Source organism: Acipenser ruthenus, chromosome 21, assembly GCF_902713425.1.
Source record: "Acipenser ruthenus chromosome 21, fAciRut3.2 maternal haplotype, whole genome shotgun sequence".
Classification (NCBI taxonomy): Eukaryota; Metazoa; Chordata; class Actinopteri; order Acipenseriformes; family Acipenseridae; genus Acipenser; species Acipenser ruthenus.
Window position 1 is genome coordinate 19,870,194 of NC_081209.1, and position 20,296 is coordinate 19,890,489.

The window sequence follows — 20,296 nt, forward strand, 5'->3', positions numbered from 1 at the left end:
GTGACAGAACCCACTTAACAACACACTCAATAACACTCCTCCAGAGCAGCTCAGTGACAGAACCCACTTAACAACACGCTCAATAACACTCCTCCAGAGCGGCTCAGAGCGCTACAGAGCAGATTTCATCTGTGATCTGAGTGAGTGGAAAAATTCTCTCTCTGAGCCACTCGGTTACTTAACGCACCCACTGTGTTACTTTTGTTGTATAATGACCTCATTAGAAGATGCAATTTTTTTCTCAATATAAAGCAATGGGGAATAAATGGTATAATTATCAATGAAATATATGTTATGTGTCCAAAACGACTTCAAATGTTTATTTCAGCTATTTTCAATATTTCATGTGTGAAACAATAAATAGAAATAGTTGTGCTTCTGAATTTTAGTGACATGAAGATTACAGCCGCTAAACCGTTTCTGTTTGACTTTGCGTATACTTCCAGATTCTGTATTTTAAAACCTGGGCCAGCTCTCAGATGGCTACAGACAAACCCTGGCACAACATCACAGGAGACCGTGAACAAACAGAAAACCAAACGAGTTAACCATGAGTCAAAGTGTTTGTTCAGGTTCTCAAAACAGTTTGTGTCCTGTCACACAAGAGTGAAGACCTCAGGGGAAAACTAGTACCTTTTGAAATAAACCTTTTGTAAATATTGTAAATATTCTCAGTACTGCACATTGGAAGGTTTACTCACTTTTTGTAAATGTTGTAGGTAAACATTAAAAAGAAGCATTTACTTTTTAGTGTCTTTATTCCCTTTTAAATTGTAAAATATAGTGGCTTCTTTTAGTATTTCTCAGTTCAGTCCTATAGAGGATTTATTAGTTATGGATGATAAAAAAAAATGGCAGTAGAAAACATTATGATGCTATTTGTGTGGTAACGGTGAAATTATGTTAAAGCCTTATAGATTTTTTTTTTTTGGAAGAACATGAGAATCTTAAGGCAATTTTGAAACCTAAAGAGGTATTTTTTTTACTCCCCCCAAAAAAGGGTTGTCTGTAAGTGTTTTTTTTGCTTGTCTAGCATTTTCAGCCATGCGTCTGTGTGCAGGAGCGTGACTCTGTTTAATGAATGGTTGTGGAGAGGAGAGGGGTAGGGGTAGTGTCGGGCTGTTTCCTGTCTATCGTTCCTGCACATGATCCCTGGCTTTGCTGAGTCTGTAGCTTTCACTCAGCTCAGGATTTAGTCCATGAAATGGCTGTGCATCTGAGCTCCTCACAACTGTCATCTCGAGTGCAAAGTTTCTATTTAATAGAATTCGATATCTGGCTTCAGAGCTAGAGATATATACTGAATCCCTCAAAGAGCCAGGCTACTGATTTTAGTTTTTTGGGGTGGGGTTATACATTGTAAGGTCAGTTGTTGCTATATTGGGTGCAAAATGTATATTGGGAAGTATGTAATTCACACCAAAAGACCGTGCCCCACAACATGTTTAACCAGTTTCACAATCAGTAACATTCCCTTTGGTTTTATACAGGATTGCAATAATGTTTCACTGTCGCAGAGGTATTTCATAGATCTGCAATTAGGTATTTATTGAACTTCAGATTCATATATGTATATTTAAAGAGTAACAGGGTTCTAAAAAATATAACATGTTGCTACAACTGTTTAAATAACGTACCTGTAATGTTTCTTTTCATTTTTAACATTCGGACAACTTTTACACTTATTACTTTAAAGTCTGTTTCAAAGCTCTTTTCGAAATGGCCGCTCTAGTGCACTAATAGTGTTAGGATTATTGCCCACATTCCTCTAAATCCTGCAGTGGTTTAGAGGACTGATCTCAAACCCCAGTGCACTAGAGCGGCCATTACAGGTACATTATTTAAACAGTTGTAGCAACAAGTGGGGACTTATAACATTATATTTTTTAGAACCCCACTACTTACACTTTAAGTCTTATATTTAGGTCATTTTCAGCTAAACCAAATATTTAAGAAATACTGTAAAATATAGCTCTTTGTAACATGTGACAGATCATCTCTCCTTGCTGAGGCCAATAGTTTTTGGACTGACTCATGCCTTGATGAAACTCATAAAGAGTCATCAGCACTCTGCAAACCACTTCAGTCACTGTGTATACTGCTAGGAATACAGGATAAAGGGAACTGAGTCACCCAAATCAAGTGGAGGATGTTGGCCATACAAATGAAGTTTTTTTTCTTAATTATTCAGCTATGTCTGAACTGTTGATGTGTTTTTAAGTGAGTCAGACTGGTGTGGATTGTTTTGTGTTTCTGCATTCTGATTGGATGAGATTCTCTTATTTAAGTTGTGCTGTTATAAGCGTGGTTCTTATGCAACACAAAGAGCAACTTGGTTCTAGTATGAAATATCAGTTATCTTCACTAATTGTATTCTCCTTGTTGTTTAGATCCTCAATTGAGCTCTAATCTAACCTTGACACTGATGTCACGTGTATCGGGTTTTGCACAAACAGGAACTAACCCTTAGGAACTGACCTATAATCGGAACCAAGATATCCCAATGAAATGTGTGCTGGTAGCAGCTGTAAAAAAACAAAACTTCAGATGAATAAAGCTGCCAAATCCTTCATTGCCAGTATCTTGCTTTTTCCCATCCTGGCGATTTTTCCCCATGCTTTTTGTTACCGGCTAATTTATAAATACAGTTTACGTTTCTTATCCACCAAGGTTATTGGCTGCTCTGCATTCTTAATACAGTCTTCCTCAGCGATGAGTTACACAAATAGCCTCCGATAAATGTAGATTAATAACCAGGATTATGTGTTTTTTAGTGACTGCGCTTCAAGAACACCACCAGTGTAACTGTTTTGTGTATAAGGGCTTGCTTACACTACCGGGGTAAATAACGGGTGCTCGGAAAGACTTTTTGTTTAAAATTACTTGGAAGTCCTATCGGTCTAATGTTTCAATCTAAAGCAGAAAGGTAGCTGGTGACGGTTTTAACAAACACACTTGTCTCTTGTATCGGTCATTGATTGTATTATTATGCAAGATGCACATGCAGCATTGATAAATGATCCAATAACTATATACAGTATATTGGAAATGGTAGGAAAAAAAATCTGTTGTTCTAAGCACCAGCCGTCCGAGGGCAGTCTGAGCTGTGGCAGTCCGAGCGAGGACCTTTTCCAAATCTCTCCCAGTGGCTACTAGAGGCCTCATTCCAACTCTTGAAGTACATTGAAACTATTGTATTGCTTAAGTATTGTCTTTAGCGCAGTTTACTATAATAGACAGTTAGCCTATTTGTGCGCCAGCAAGAAGTGGCAGCCAACCGAACAGCCTCTCTTCCAAAGAGCCGGGAGTCTAGCTGTGGGAGTCCAGCGAGGAAAGGCTGTTGGAGAAAATCCGAACCTTGCAGCGCTCTGGAAGACGCCAACTACTAGACAGGTCTGTACCCTCCCCCCCACCACTCCTGCTCCGACTACTACTGTACCTATCTGTCTCACCTGTCCTGCTATGACTGTCACTCACATCCCTGTTGTTCTGTCCTCGCACTCCCGTCCTCTGTCCTCTCTCTGCCGCTGCTCCCCTAACCCCTCTAACCTCATCCCTTCCACAGCTTCTTGCTTTATCTACTACAAGAAGTGAAACCCAGCAATGACAGTTAGAAGGTATTTGCATGATAACAAATGGCAGGCGAGCCTGCACCATCTGGTCTGCAGTGACAACAAGGCGCTAGCAGTCCCAGATACAGCCCCGAAGGGGGGATTCCTATTACAAGGGGCAGCTCTGAGGTCCCTGTTACACCCACAGCAGCACAGTGCTGTAAAACAATGGCAACACTTTGAAACAAGAGTCAGTTCGTGATGATTTCACTTTGGAGGAGCGTTTCAAACACATACAGAATGTGCCACGACTGGATGTTGACTTTAGAGGAGCACCCATTTAAAAACAAAAACACAATTCTGAATATAACAGGTCCTTTAGAATACGTCTTGTCAAGTAGACAAATGTTTTGACCATCACCAGTTTGTTCATTGTATTACAGATAAATGTTTTAGGCTTTTGAAATGTTTTAATAGCGGCAATCAGATCATGTGATCTGCAGTAAAGAGGTACGAGGTGTTTTAAATATTGACATGTTCAGATTTAACATAGACACCACTGAAGAAACACCAGGTTGCCAGCACAATAAAAGTGGGACCAGTAATCCTGTTAATAAAGCCAGTAAGAAGTATGAAAAGGGGCTTGGTTAGACACATGAAGAATCTACTAGATTGGTGAGATTAGGTTGGAAAAATGAAAACCCTGAAATGGAAAGTTCTTGTAATAGCTGCTCTGTAGTGGAGTTTTCTTTCTAGTTGGTGCTGAGGTCATAACTCAGAAACAAGCACACATTGTGCTTTTAGGAAAATGCAAACCTGATGGAAAGATTTTCCAAAGCTGTAAAAATGACATTTCATTTCAATGAAAGAAGGTGCTCAACTGTTTTTCTTAAGAAGATATTAGACATGTTTTAAAGCAAGTTGCCTACTTTGTAATGCGGCTGTAAAATAAATAGATAAAACATTCCTAATCGGTCTGAAAGGTGCTGCTGTACCTGTGTGGTGTATCTCTATCATTTGAGACTCATGTTAGGGAAGTTACTAAAGTATCTCTTTACCATTTGAGAAATATAGACCAATTATTCCATATCCGATGCCAAGAGACTAATGCATGCCTTTGTTTCATGTAGAATTGATTCTTGTAATGCACTTTTTTCTGGTGTCCCAAAACATGTGGTATCCCGCTTGCAACTTGTTCAGAATACCAGCACTAGAATTCTGATTAAAACCAGGAACAGTTAACATATTACCCCTGTTTTGGCCTCTACACTGGCTCCCTGTGCAGTGTAGAATTGATTTTAAGATTTTGCTGTTAACTTACAAGGCCCTGAATGGATTAGCACCTAGTTATTTGCAGGCGTTACTGACTTTGTATCTTCCAAACAGCACTCTGAGATCACAGGATGCAGGGCTGCTGGTTATTCCTAGCAAAACGAGAGATAGGGCTTTTTCTTGTAGAGCTCCTAAATTATGGAATGCTCTGCCTTCGTTTCTCAGGGAAGCTGGGACTGTTACAGTTTTCAAGTCAAGACTAAAAACGCACTTTTATAAAAAGGCTTTCTTAGTGGGTTTTAATGTAACTTTCAAATTGCTGCATTTGTGTTCTGTGTATACTGTTTAAATCTGTATTTAAATAGGCTGAGTGTGGCAATCGTATGTGTGACATGCTATACAAATGTATTGTGGTTTGTTCTTTTTTCTGCTATGTTGCTACTTGCAAGTCTGTTTCAGTTATAATGGGCACATTTTCTAGAGGGTCTTTTGTCCGGTGTATCCTAATTCACCTAAGTCTGATGTTTCACTGTGTTTGACCTTTTTTCGTGGGATAAAGGTATTCAAACCCCATCTGAAACACGAAACTCCATTCACTTCACACAGGAGAGGTGTCAAGTGGGATCCTAATACCTGCTTCAGGGGGAGTGTATCTACACTGTTGTAGCAGGATAAATGGCAATTCAATGTGAAAATACAGGGTCTAAACAGTCTAAAGAAACACGATCAGGGGTTTGCCTAAATACCCCTTTAATTTCTCTTTGGTAGAGCTATTTTGTAAGCGAAAATAAATACATCAACAGTATAGTTTTACAATAGACCTATTGACTTTATACAAGCTTTACGGGTATTTGTAGCTTGAATCGCTCGTTCTATGCGTGCGTATCCTGTAATTTAGTTTTGTTAAGAGGTGGAGTTTGGAGTGGGTGTTGAATTCGATCCACCTCAGCAGAGAGCAAGAGCTTGTGCTGTTTGTAGTGAATCGGTCAGCTGCGCTTCGCGTACAATCTGTCAATCTGGTCTCCAGCATTACCGAGCTGTTCAGAAGAGGCAAGGACCGTGGTGGAGAGGTCCTGGCACACGGGCGAGCGGGGGCAATACATATATTTTGGAGCTGTGAAATAAAATACCGGGGGAAGAACCGAGTGAATTGTTAAACACAGGCTGGATTGATCATCACCGAATCTGCGCCCCCACCAGACTCTCCGCTGGCTTTCTCATTATTGACAGATCGATTGGATCAGCTGTCTGTTAAACCCCGCAATGATTGAAGTTTACATCCCGTCATTAGAGAACAGCGCTGTTGAAGGCTCTGGCAAAACACGTACAGTAAGTGCAATATACCATGAAAAATATTGATTACATTACTGAACAAGACTGGTCATTCTGCCGGGTGGCCAACGTATCTTATATCTTTAGTTTTGTATAATAGGATACATGGATATTCCATTCAGTATAGTAAACTCAAATTATCCAAAACCCGGTAAAACTAATTAATCTAATATTTATCTATTTATTTATGTATTTATTTATTTTTAATTGGATTTACTATATGTTTTAATTAGGTATTTATTTTAACTTATTTAGTTTAAAATGCGATTTTATTTTTTTCAAATTATATGAATAATACTTTTTTGTTGTTGTAAACAACACAAAGTAACTTTGTTGTAGCGGTTCCAAATTAAAATCTTAAAATTCAGCTTGAAACAGTTACCACTGTGCTTAATGATACTTTTAATTGCCTTATCTTTTCTACTTTCCCGTTTCGTTTTTATATAACACCACTCAAAAGTTTTTTCCGTGCAAACGTCTAAGCAACCAACACGACAGAAAACGCCCTGAAGCAAGTGTTTTGTTTATTTAATTGGATTGATGTCGTATTTTATATTATTCCTGAAACCCGATACAGTACCACCAATGTGGCTAAAGAAAAGGGCTTGTAACCCGGAGCTCCCCGGTTCAAATGCCACCTCAGCCATTGACTCACTGTGTGACCCTGAGCAAGTCACTTCACCTCCTTGTGCTCCGTCTTTCGGGTGAGACGTAATTGTAAGTGACTCTACAGCTGATGCATAGTTCACACACCTAGTCTCTGTAAGTCGCCTTGGATAAAGGCGTCTGCTAAATAAACACATTATTATTATTATTATTATTATTATTATTATTATTATTATTATTATTATTATTAATTACTGCAACGGGATAAGTCGTCCTTTGCGCTTTGCGCTTTCCATTAGAAAGTAATTCACTTACACGTATATTTAATTTTTAGTTCAAATTGATTTCTTATGAAGCTCGGTATTGCATTCTTTAATAGTTTCATGTACTTTAGCAGAAAACAGGTGTTGATTGTCCAGTTTGTTTACGTATGCCAAGTCTTGTTTTAGATGTTGTGAAACAAGTGAAACGACGAGTCCCCCTGCTATTCATTGCTATATACATTGCGTTGTGGTTATAAGTTATGGTTTTATTGGGTTCTAATAATGATTCGGAGATCACACAATTCTTTTTAAATATGTTTTTTTTTTGTTGTCTGTGAATTAAAGTAAGCAAACGGATTATATGGAAAATGAAATTTTGAAGTTGTACTGTGTACTTCAAATCCTTCTTTCTCTCTTGTCAGAAACCAAGCTCAGCTGCTCGCACTAAACAAAGTGAAAAGAACCAGACTGGACTCCTCTAGTTAAAGAAAAGGCTCCCATAGATCCCATATGTTGCTCCTGTCTGTTGTGTAGTTTAGGGATCACATTACACGTCCCAAATGAAAGTAGCTAGATATGCAAAACACGTGTTTTATTGTATAGGTATATGCAAATGAAGAGTTACACTTACTAATACAGTAACCCCCCACCAGCACCATTTCTCCTTTCAATTTGGAGGCATTCTGAAACAGTTCTTGTAAAAGCTACATTCAGGACCTTATTGTTTAGCTGAAGTTCCAGCCCACGCTGTTGCTGCAATATACCAGTGAGAAGGTATAATGTAAGCTGCAGATTTGTTTTTAAGGTTAAAACTTAAAATCAGAAAGCCATTTCAAATTGATTAGACAGGTGCATTGTGGGATTTCTCTTTGTGGAAAGCCCACTACAGTAGCTGAACAGCGTTCCAGGAAGGCTCTGTATTTCAGTGTGGCATCAGAGGAGCTGTTTTGTTCTACAGCGGAAGTATTTCAAAGCTTTTGCAGGAACAGAGACTGCCTTGTAACTGAGATGGTCCTTTGTACAACTTGCTCATAGAATCTCAACATTGTGCGATTTGAGATTTATCATTTCCCACCTGCAACCCGTACAGAATGAATCCAGCACCTTCTTTTTGCAACAAAAATGCATTCTATATTGATTTAGGCATTGTTTTTCAGTAGGTGTGTAGTTGATGAATCTGTTTGTATTGTTTGCATGGTTTTGGCATCTAAAGAATATGGGTAGATTCAACTACGTTTTTTAATGAACAGAAGCTGTCCGACGTTCAAACAGGGGAAGGATAAAACTCTCCTCTTCACAGTATCTAATAGTCGTTCATTATTCTACAGCAAAGAATCGTCTCCAACCCACTGTCCAAAGTCTCCACTTTATTTCCAACTGCGTCTTCTGGTCCTAGTTCCTGTGTTAGTCTGAATTAGTCTGGTAACTGTGGTCTCAGGTAGGCCCCTTTTTACCACAAACACAGGAGGTTCACTTGGATAAATTAGCTTCACCTGTGTCAAAGTGAAAATAAAGTTTTTTAATGACCTACAGAAGAAAAAAAAATAATGTGTTTTTATTTCACCTTTTAATTTTACCCAACAAGATTTTAAAATGGAATCCCTTTGGGCATTGTTGCTGGCCTCCCTTTTGTGGTGTTGGTCGTTTTACAACACAGACACACACCTACGTAATTGAGTTACTTTGTTTTGTGTGTTCTGCCAAAATAAATTGCCATAGGGTATTTAATGTTTACCTTTTTTTGTGGATATAAGGTTGGTTTTGGGTGTGGATCTTTTTCATTGCATTGCACTGTACTTTTTTTTTTTTTTTTTTTTGTGGCTCTGCCCAACTAAATAGTTTAATTTATACAAAACATATTGAATTCCTTCAACACTGCCGACCGGTATACAAGCCTAAGAAAGAGAACTCCCCTCAACACTGCAGACTGCTCTAGGAAAGAGAACTCCCCTCAACACTGCAGACTGCTCTAGGAAAGAGAATTCCCCTCAACACTGCACACTGCTCTAGGAAAGAGAACTCCACTCCAGACTGCTCTAGGAAAGAGAACTCCACTCCACACTGCAGACTGCTCTAGGAAAGAGAACTCCACTCAACACTGCAGACTGCTCTAGGAAAGAGAACTCCCCTCAACACTGCAGACTGCTCTAGGAAAGAGAACTCCACTCAACACTGTAGAACAGTAAACTAATGAATGCCCTTGTGATGAGGTACACTCCCGCCCCTGTGTGCATATGTATTATTATTATTATTATTATTATTATTATTATTATTATTATTATTATTATTATTATTATTATTATTATTATTTAAAACGTATTGTTTATGTGTAAAAACACGCCATTTTATTGTTATGGTTTGACAGCCTGGATGGGGTTAAAATCCAGATAAAATCGTGAGAATGCGTGGTCAACAGCAAGTGATTATTGACAAACTGGCTGTTGAGCACGTATGTGTGAAACCCCGTGCTGAATGTGGCAGAGGAATAAACTAGGTAACTAATACCCTGTTAATCCCTGTGCTGTAATATAAATACCCCCAGCTTTGGCTGAACATTGTTGGGTGTTCAGAGGTGGAACGAGAGAGCGAGACAGTAAGAACTGAAAAATGTGCCGTTTACTTTTGTGTGCAAGTGTTTTGTGAACGCTGCACACAAAAGGCTTGTAACACAGGTCGGCAGTGTTGAAAGAGTTCAATATGTTATGTGTAAATGAAAATATTTAGTTGGGCAGAACCACAAAAAAAAAGTACAGTGCAATGCAGTGAAAAAGATCCACACCCAAAACTTTATATCCACAAAAGGTAAACGTTAGAAATACCCGATGGTAATTTATTTTGGCAGAACACTTTTAAACGCTGAGTCTCGGGATCCATTGTCAGGAATTCTTAATGATCTTTACTGTAGATAAATCTGTCAAGCTTGCCCAGCTGAAAACCAGCTTGAACCAGGGGTGCCGATAGCTTGCCCCTGACTGCTCTGCTGCTTTGTGATTCTTGTGTTGGTGGAACTGAATAAACTCTTACATTCTTTGTAAAGCTGCTGTGCAATCACACTTGAAATGACTGACTCATCTACTTCAATAGGAATTTGAAGCTGTGATATCCTACAATATGCCAACCTAGTGTATGTGTAACAGGGTGGAGGCTGGGCTCGAACCGACAACCCAACCTCAGTGCAAAAGAGCCAGGCTCCTTTAGTCGTGATTTTAGAGCATTTAACCTAACCCCATCTCATCTCATCGACAGAGGACTGGACAGGATCCGTAACAGCAGTGTGTCACAACACTGCCCGTTACACATGATAAACCTGTCCTAAAGACTTCACTTCTAAACCTCAGCACAGCTCAGCCACTGAACAGACTTTCAAAGGGCCTGTCTATAATTCCTATTAAACTGACACAGACCTGTCATTTAAAAACAGCTGTCTATATGCTATCAAAATAATATTACAAATAGACTCGTTCCTTATGCAGAAGCAGTACCGGTACTTTGATTTGATATTCATCTCTGGTTGTTTGAAAAAAAAAATAAAAAATTTTCATAAATCTAATGGTTTCACAGATGTACTGGTACTGTTAACTGCTAATGTGCACCCTGTGTCAAGAAATTCTTTTTTTTTTTAAGTCATGTTGAAAGCACTTGTCTTATAATTGCTAGAAGTTTAGGGCTGACTGTGCGTGTAACTCAGAATACCAGACTCCCTCCCTCTCCAGTATAAACAGCCCTAGGCAATGCTTTGGGGGGTTTATCTACTGGGGAGTCGATTTTTATTTTCCTTGTACACGTAACACTTAACCAGACCTAAAGTTATTGCTTAAATAAAGTAGTAGGATGTCATATATGTAAATACAGTTACTATACAACAAACACTGAGACACATGACATATGTAGCGCACACTTTTGTGTCCCTTACATGACTCATTAATGTGTAATGCAAGTAGCATTTCTGACATTAGCTCTCTACTATATAGGATATGCATTTCACACTTGCTAAGTTTTTTAGTCAAAATGGGCAAGACAGTAACAGCAGTCATTCTGGGGATCAGACTGCTTCAGAAATCCCAAACATGGTGGGTGTATAGCATATATGTGTAATTCCCTTGTGCTGTTTGCATACAGTTTCCGTAGTTCAAACTACAGTGCTTTCTACTTTAACACAAAGCAGCGGAAGGCACACAAGCTTATTGCTCCCTAGAAACATACTTGTCAATATAACACTGTACAAGTCCCATTGGCAGATAGATAGATAGATAGCAGTAAGTTTTAAAAATGCACCCAATTTTGAAGCGAGTGCAAAGTAAGGGCACTCACGTAAAGCTCATATTTTCATATTATGTAACACACGCTTTAAATATGTAAACCAGATTTTGAAATATAAACAGTCTGCCTAGCTCTCTTTTGACTTGCTAATTTCAAAATTATTTTCTTGAGAATCATGCAGGTGACTTTTGAAAATACAGTAGCGCTACTTTTTTATTTTCTAGACTGTAAGTCTAGTTTAATTTGACACTTTATTATAGCCTGTACTTGATATTGGCTACGTGATGATGAATGCGTTGTTCAAGTTCATCCCATACATGCTCAGCTGGATTGAGATCAAGGGATTGTGGTGGACAGACTTAGAGATACTGACTTCATATTTGGCAAATTTAATGGTGGGTATGGTTCAGGAACAATCTAACTTTGCATCAGTACACTTTGAGTTATTGTCTTAATATTTGGCACACAGCTGTATTGTATGCTTTTCTCATTAAACTTCCATTATCTGTGTTGTCCAGTGAAGAGTAACCGTTTCAATCTCCGAATGGATATTTTACTTAATTTGACCATAAATGAAATGTCACATAATGCCCCTGTTGATACTTTGTTTGGTTCACAAAAACTCCTGATTTTAAAAATTGGCAGCAGCGTTTCACCCTTATAAGACCTGTCACTTTAGCTCACGAAATGGAAGATTAAATAACCCAGTAAACTATGTCTAGCACGCTACAGCAAGAGCTAAAAATGACACAGATGAGCGTCCCGTCTGTGAGTCATGGCCATGGCTGTAACTAGCTGTGAGGACATCAAGGTCATGTCCTTGGTTGCTTTTTTCATCATCAATGCTGATGCTCATGTAAAAATACTGGTGAAGTACAAAAGACTCCTTAATCTCTGTTGGTTTGCTGTGTAACATAGATTTGGAGGTTGAATAGTCAATACCAAGCAGTCATATAAAAACTGCAGCTACAGCTTGAAAGCTAAGTTTGACCTGGGTAGAATGGCAGGTCTGGTTACATCGCTGGTCATGACTGTTGTTTCTGTCCCTTTGATGTTGCTATCCCTGTGTGAAATGCTGAAGGACACTGTAGGGTGAAACCTTGTGACTGCAGTTATCTATCCTGGGAGCTTCACTCGAAATAAACAAGGTGACCCGACTTCCAGGAAGATGACTGGTTATTTTTATCATCACAAAACAAAAGGTTACTTTAAATTCTGCATCAAAGTGACAAAGTGAACTTAACTCTAACACATTCAGAGGCTCCATATTTACCAGTCTGGCGTCGACATCTGTGTCCTATTTGCCAGATAACACACTCCAACCAGGCAATGATTACTAGCAATTACAAGGTACTGAAATCCTCACACAGGAATGAAAACTTCCACCTTGACCGAATCCTCACAAGCACATGGAATGAGGTCCCTTTTATACAATATATTGCAGTTTTTGGATGTTAGATTTGTTTTTTGTTTTTCCTCAGTTTTATTAATATTTATCAACAGCTTTATATTTTATATAAGTAAAACTTATCGCAGTCTGTTGCTTTTTATTACACAGTTTTGTGAAATATTTGGAGGATATACAGAAAACGACAGCTTTTCATAAATTGCATTTAGATTTGAATATATTTTGTAATTTATTGAGAAACTGTACATTTGTTTCTTGCATATCTTTGGTACAATTTAAAATCCACTTTCAATTATACTGGTCTGCCGTCCCATTTGATATTATAAAGGTGTCACATGATTGCTATGACTTCGATGCTGGTTGTACACTACCGATGCTGGTTGTACACTACCAGAACACAGCAGATGTCTCCAGGATGCAGTCTCGGAGGTGTGTCAGGTAGCGATCACTCCCTGCCTGGAGCCATGTATTTACATTAGCTGGCAGATATAACTAGCTGTGTGCTGTGTGCTGACATGTTGACTGCATCATTCTGTCCTGCAACACCATATCTTTACCAAGAGACAGATTTCTTTATTTGAGTATTGTATTGTTTTCTGAAAGAGACTTTTTCATTAAAGCTGCTTGTTCTACCATTTTAGACTAAAAGATGATTGCAGGATAGCTGGTAACTACATTTTTCCAAAACCTTCTGTGTAGCAATAGTCAGATCTTGTTGGCTGTCCAGTTTGTGCATGTACAGCCAATCATATTTCTGTTGACTAAGTGAAGATGGCAAGGGAAGCTCTGAAGGTTTGCAGTGCTGGTTTGAAAGAGTTTAGCCCCCTTTTTGGGGAGTGTGTCGGGCAGCAGAGATGTCAATGACTGTGTTTGTTTGCCACAGCTGGAGCAGAACCAGGTCTGACAGGGGCCCAGTTCAGAGCCCTAGCCAGCTTTGTGAGGACTCTTTGAACAGTTCCTGTGTGAGTCAATGGGCTCTTTGTGTTTGGTACTCTGTAATTGGAATACAGCTCCAAAGAGACCGAGGGGTCCCAGGACAATGGGAGCTGGTCACAGATTCAAACACATTCAAATTGTCTCCAACATGGTTCCTTCCTTCTAATATAATCACATTATAAAGATACCACCTCGAGTATGACCACTTTACATACTAGAAGAACTAAATGACTTCTGTACAAAATGCAGATCTTTCTTTCTGTCTCTCGCCTTTCGTTCTTTCTTTCTCTCCTTTCTTTATCTATCTCTCCTATCTTTCTTTTTTCTTTCTTTCTCCTTTCTTCTTTCTCTATTCTTTCTTTCTCTCTTCTTTCTCTCTCCCCAATCTTTTTCTTCTTTCTTTCTCTCCTTTTTCTTTCTTTCTTTCTTTCTCTTTTTCTTTCTTTCTCTCTCCTTTTTTCTTTCTTTCTTTCTTTCTTTCACTATCAGTTGTTCTAAACTGTGCCGTGGTTGTGTGATGTGAATCCCTAGGACTGAGTCTGAGAACACCAGAGGGAGTCCACTGAGGTGCTGAATTCTGTTAATATTCCAGTTCTGGAATTCTAAACCTCAAGGTGTGACATTCCTGAAACTAAAATCGAATCCTGTGGTGTTCACTGTTAGCCTTTTTACTTTAGCAGGAGGTTAACCGTCCAATTTGTTTTCATTCCCAAAAAACAGTTTTTAATGAAAATTGTGCAAGTGGTGATCTAGTACACTATTCTATTACATTATTATAAATCAAAAGGTTTATTTTCCAAAACCTGGGTGTAAAATGTTTGTTAATTGCGAGCAGGGTTTCTGATAAAATCTAGCTTATCCTGTGTGCACTGTGTTTCCATCTGTGTTATAATTTTATTTGAGCAATTCTCAGAATGCTTCATCACATCGAAACGTCAGCAGAGCTTTTGACAAATACCTGAATAAACTGGGCAACTATAACGTTATCAAAAATTAAGCCAATATTTATTTATTTATTTATTTATTTATTTATTTATTTATTTATTTATTTATTTTTGCCATCTACAAAAAGCCTGAAAATGTCTTTAGTTGTCGATGTTTTATTAGTTTTGCATTGTTGTGTATAAACACACTGTAGAAAAAAGTATATAATATAAATATATGAGACGCTTTGGTGTCTGTTCAGGTGTAGATTTGTGCTATTTTTTTCTTGTAGTATTTAAAATCCAACACTAGGGGGAGATAAAGGACCATTTCCACCGAAGGTACATTATTGATTTCTCTCTTCTTTTTTGTAGGTATTCCGTGTGGAAGTCCTGTTCAATGGAAGAAAGCACTTTGTATCGAAACGTTACAGCGAATTCCACGCTCTTCATAAAAAGGTATTACTTGATAAAATTATATTAATATGTAAAGCATCAAGTCTGCGTGAAGTCACAGATCTTTGCTGGGGATTCCACAGGACAGTGTCTAAAATAATTGGTCACGCTTATTTTTTTTTTAATGTAAATAATAATAATAATAATAATAATAATAATAAAGTTGCACAAAAAAAAACATGTTGTATGTTTGAGTCATTCTCTTATCCCACACTACTATATGATTCTTGTAGCTCTCTGACCGCCCCCTGTAGTTGGAAGAGATGGGGCCCAAACTGTTCTTTCCTTTGACAGTTGAGATGTATAAACTTAAATGATCTCTAGTTAAGACCCTGAATGATTATGAGAAGTAAAAACTTCTGCAATACTGGTACTGCAGGTGTCAGTATTGTGTTATTTATTTTGATAACCGTGGTTTAAAGTGGTATGTTGTGCCCACAAGGTCTGGTCTTGCATCATATTACACAGCTACACTTTCTCCAGCTGAACAGATCTGTCATCATCCTCTGCAGATACCCAGTGTAGGTCAGTGTGTCAAATTGTGATAAAACTTGGGTACAAATGTCTAAGTTATTGAGCATTTAAGAGAAAGCATGTCAGTCTGTCTGTACATATTGCACACTATACCTGCTCAATCAATCGCAGCCATTCTTTTGTAGAATTGTGGTATCAAAGTGAATTAAGAATAATAAAAAATGTTTTCATTTTTTAAAATATATTTCCTGTTTTATACTGTAAAAATCTAGACATATTAGTATTTTTTTTAACAAGGTGGTCACAGCAGACCCCAGTCAATTCAAAGAGGGTCCCAGCTTGAAAACATTTGAGAAATGCAGATTTAGAAAACCACTTCTCCCTGTCAAAATGACTGGACTCAGGAAAATTAGCAAATTATACTTTGCACCTGTCAACCGAGCTTCTACTGTCACCTCTCAATCAGACTGTCAGATCTGCTGTCCCATTGTGTCCAAAAGTGACCTGCAACAGGAGATGCAGTTTTATATATTACAACCAGATAACGCACCAGGATTACTGTTTGCATAACAAATTAATAATGAGGCTAGTTTACACAAAACTGTGTGCTCTGTTCTTGCAAGCATATAAAACAACAACAAAAAAACAGTTGCAAATGTATTTTTGAAGAACTGCAGTGCAAGGAAGGTAACTAGCAACTTCCTGCTGAAAGTTTGATCTTCGTTGTGCAATTGTGGTTGAAGTTCAGACTGCCACAGCTGCACATCCGCAGCCTTTACACTGTGAGCAGGGAAGGGACCATGGGAGACGCCAAGAGAAAGCTGGAGACAGAAGCTCTGGAGTGGATCAGACACTGCTTTCAATTCCCTCTTCTATTCCCTCCACAGCTGAAAAAAATCCTCCACACCCCAGACTTCCCTTCAAAGAGGAACCCGAACTTGAGACAGAAGCCGACCCACCAGAGGAGGCAGGAACTCGAAGACTATGTACAGGTACCTGCGCCTTTAATAACAGGAGGGCTGGGTAGCCAGGGGAGGTAAAGGCAGTGAGAGATTTCATACTGCTGACCAGGCAGGGGAACACACCTTTGCTTATATTTCTTCCAAAAAATGATTGGGTATTAGCAATTTCAGCAGTCGGGTCCTTGGTAAAAATACACTGAGCAGACAGTTTTCACCCCTTATCTTCCAGTTAGTAATCATGAGACTTCATATCCTGTCTTCTGTACGTCAGTTTGTCGGTTTTACATATAGTATCTAAAGAACCTTTTTACTCAAGTGCTGTAAGATGAAACTTGCTACAGATCCTTTTGCCACAAATTATTGAGCACATTGGGGATGGGGAGTATATGGAGCTCTGTATGTGGATACAGTGGCTGTAGGCCAAATGGGATCTCTTTTTTTAATGTTCCGATAGCTCTGATTTTCTATTGAAAGCCATGGCAGGGGTTGTGTGTGTTCACAGAATAATGCTGTGTTGTAATAGCAAAGCTTTGTGCTGGGGTTGATTTTATTTTGGCTTCTGATCTTTCAGTATGTTCTACGATTCAATAAAGAGGTTCCTAAGGAGATACTGGATTTCCTACATGTGAAGCATTTCCATTCTGTGAATACAAGCTGCAGTCTCGAGTGAGTATTTGGAGTCCCTTTCTCAATAGTAAAGTACCAGCAGTGCCTCAATAAACCCAAGCACTGCTAATCGACCTGTCTTGCAGCTTGCTGTGTCTGGAATGCTTGTCTAGAATTCAGGTTTCTATCTGTGTGACCAGACCGCTGCACATTGAGCCAGCTTTGCTGTTTTTGAAATAAAGTAAAAGAAAATAAAATGTTGTTCAACTGTTACTGAGGACAGCAGTCTTAGTATTAGTTATGTTGGGACGCACTGTACTGTTCAGGATAGCCGTACTGTGTAACAGTCGTCTTCATTTCTATTTTCAGATCCCTCAACGACTCTCATTCTGAGGACTACAGGTAACCGGAACCTCTTTGTATTTTACGGTTTGCTAAAGGTTCCCAAAGACAGAGTCAAGTGTGAGAAGCAATCGAAATTTGTTTTTTAAAACAGGGGTGCTGAACTGCACCCTCCCTCACTGCTTAAGAAAGGGTGCTCCCTCCAGTCCAGGGCAGACTTGATGCACGGAGACTGAACTGCTCCCTCACCCCCTAAGAGAAAGGGTGCTCCCTCAAGTCCAGGGAAGGCTTGATGCACGGAGACTGAACTGCTCCCTCACCCCCTGAGAGAACGGGTTCTCCCTTAAGTCCAGGGAAGGCTTGATGCACGGAGACTGAACTGCTCCCTCACCCCCTGAGAGAACGGGTTCTCCCTCCAGTCCAGTGTAGGCTTGATGCACGGAGACTGAACTGCTCACAGTACCAGACAGTTCAGAAATGCCTTTTCTGACCCTCATCACTGTCCTAATCTGAGTGTATTCTTTTTATTTCCAGCTGCAGACTTCTGCACCAGCGTGGTGTTGTTGGATTCTCTAAAGATCCCTACATGCTGGAGGAGAGCTCAGGTACACACTGTTCTGGTTAGTCAGTGGGGTGGAGGTGCTTCTGTTTAGGGAGTGACTCCAAGTATGCTTCACATAACTTTCTAAACTGTGCAGTGGATGCTTACTCAAGTGGAAACATGTGCCAATAAAAAAAAAAGTCGTTAAGTCTTTTGAAGCTGCTTGCTTATTAAATGCAGTCCTGGATATGGACACGCATGCCAACAGAACACAGAACTTGTCTGAGTTGGTCAGATCTGCTGGTTTTCGCATTGTAACTGAGCCATTAATGACAGGAAGGTGCAGCTTTTTTAAATGATTCTGTATGAACAAATGAATCAGTCATGCAAGGGACAGCCCATTTACACAGAAGTTTGTGTTACATAATGCAGATTTGTATTTTGGTCCGACCTTGATTATATGGTTTGATATAAAGACAAATAATAGTTGTATTATAATTAATATTATTATGCTATTGACTAGTATAAAAAAAAAACAATTTGCAGATGACTATGCAAAGTTTCACTATTGAGTTTTATTTTTTTACTATGCTTTACTACTTTGGTACACTTCACTAAAGCTTTTAGATAGGAAAAGCCTGAAGCTTTCCTGGTGACCTCTCCCGATAGGACCTGGATTCAGTGCACAAAGACAGACTGTGTTCAAGCAGTGCCTCCCCTTTCCCCTGGGGCTTCGCTCGGCGGTACTGAAGAACGTGCCTATAAATGGGTCTGTTGAGTCCAGACCTGCAGAAATGCGTCCTGCGATCTCAAGAGATCTGTCTGATGAATGCTACAGCAGGACCTGGCTACCTCCTACTTCTGGATCCAGAGGGCACTATTAAATACTCAACACATTTTTATTTTTAATATAATTTCTTAAATTATACACAGAAAGGTAAAGCACACATACATTTACACTGCAATCTATTCAATGATTTGAAATTGACCTGAGCACAAATACAATTCTGTACTGGGTGAAAGTAGAGCACAGCGCAGAAACCAGGACTGGAGGACATGGTTCAAGTGGAGACAGTGTAAGAGACCATTCTATACACAGAGTGCTGAGGGGATGGAATAGGTTACCAAATTATGGTGTCCTTTGTGATCAATCAGCTACTAGGAACCGGAAGAGCACTGATGGCCCAAATGGCCTTCTCGTTTCTACATTTTCTTATGTTCCTATATTACATGCACACACACTCTGTGCAATACATTTAGAATCTTTTCTTCTCCGCAGATTTCCTTCCCAACATGATTGTGGATGGTGTTCTCCAGGGCTTGTATCCCCGGGACATCAGAGTCAGTTTTACTCCGTGCACAAAAAGCTGGCCTCCAACAAAGACAGAGCCTGCAGCCTCTCCGGAAGCCTCCCCGAGCTAACCCTGGTGGTCAGAGGCAGATCTCTCACTGTGGGGTGGGGAGGGAGGCCTCATTACTGCTGAAACTTCCGTTTTCTTACTGCATCATTGCCACTGGAACATTTCTCAAGAAATCAATTATTTTCCCCCAAAGGCCACTATTGAAAAAACTAAAATTGTTTTGTTACCCACAACTGAGCCAACTAGGTGCCTGATACCAGAATTATTGTGAATTTCAACAATTGTAGGTAGCATTTTTTTTCCTTCAACTGTTTGGTGTTCTGGTATTGCAAAGCAAGGGGAGTGTTTTATTATGCGTGGTATTTTTCAATGTGAATCTCCTCCTAGGTTAATAAAGGTCATTTTCATATACATTATTACTCATCTTCTTTCAGTGGGAAACATAATTTTTAATAATTCATCTCTAACTTCTGTGTTTTATTGTATTTTATTTTTTTGCAGTCCAGCTTTTTATCCAGTGCTTGATGGAATCCATTCCTAATATCTTGATTGCTCAAAATGAGTATTCCACATTTAAATTTGAGGTGGCATATGTTTAAATATAATTTAAAACATGCAGAAAATCATTTTCATCTAAGCTGCTGACTGATAGTTTCATTTCACACTGCAGAGGGCAAACAAGCACCTTCCCTTCAATGTATTTTGATTACTGGATCCAAACATACTCTGCAAAACGTGTGAAATTTTAATTTTTAAAATACATTTAAATAAAGCTATTTCTTAGTTAACTTTACCTTAAAAAGTCTACTAAGCACTAAACTTTAGATAATACACCTAGTCAGTCACAGAACTACTTAAGCACATGAAAAAGGGTACAAACCACCCATCCCAAAGATCTGAAATTTGTGAATTAGGGTTTGTAGTAAAAATAAAGAAAGCTGATGACTTTGTGTTTAAAGTTATGAATGAATTAGAAAGAACAGAGTTGCTAACCAGACAGGAA

At 39.0% G+C, this 20,296-nt stretch overlaps 1 protein-coding gene across 1 annotated transcript; it reads left to right on the plus strand.

Annotated features, from left to right (window-relative positions):
- The first annotated feature begins 5,775 nt into the window (after nucleotides 1-5,775).
- On the plus strand, nucleotides 5,776-19,704 carry LOC117428420 (sorting nexin-24-like). The gene is made up of 7 exons (XM_034047415.3): nucleotides 5,776-6,152; nucleotides 14,927-15,010; nucleotides 16,369-16,473; nucleotides 17,015-17,109; nucleotides 17,419-17,451; nucleotides 17,926-17,996; nucleotides 19,212-19,704. Exons 1-7 carry the CDS (start codon nucleotides 6,087-6,089, stop codon nucleotides 19,352-19,354), a joined length of 597 nt encoding a protein of 198 aa, XP_033903306.3. The 5' UTR covers nucleotides 5,776-6,086; the 3' UTR covers nucleotides 19,355-19,704.
- Nucleotides 19,705-20,296: the final 592 nt, after the last annotated feature.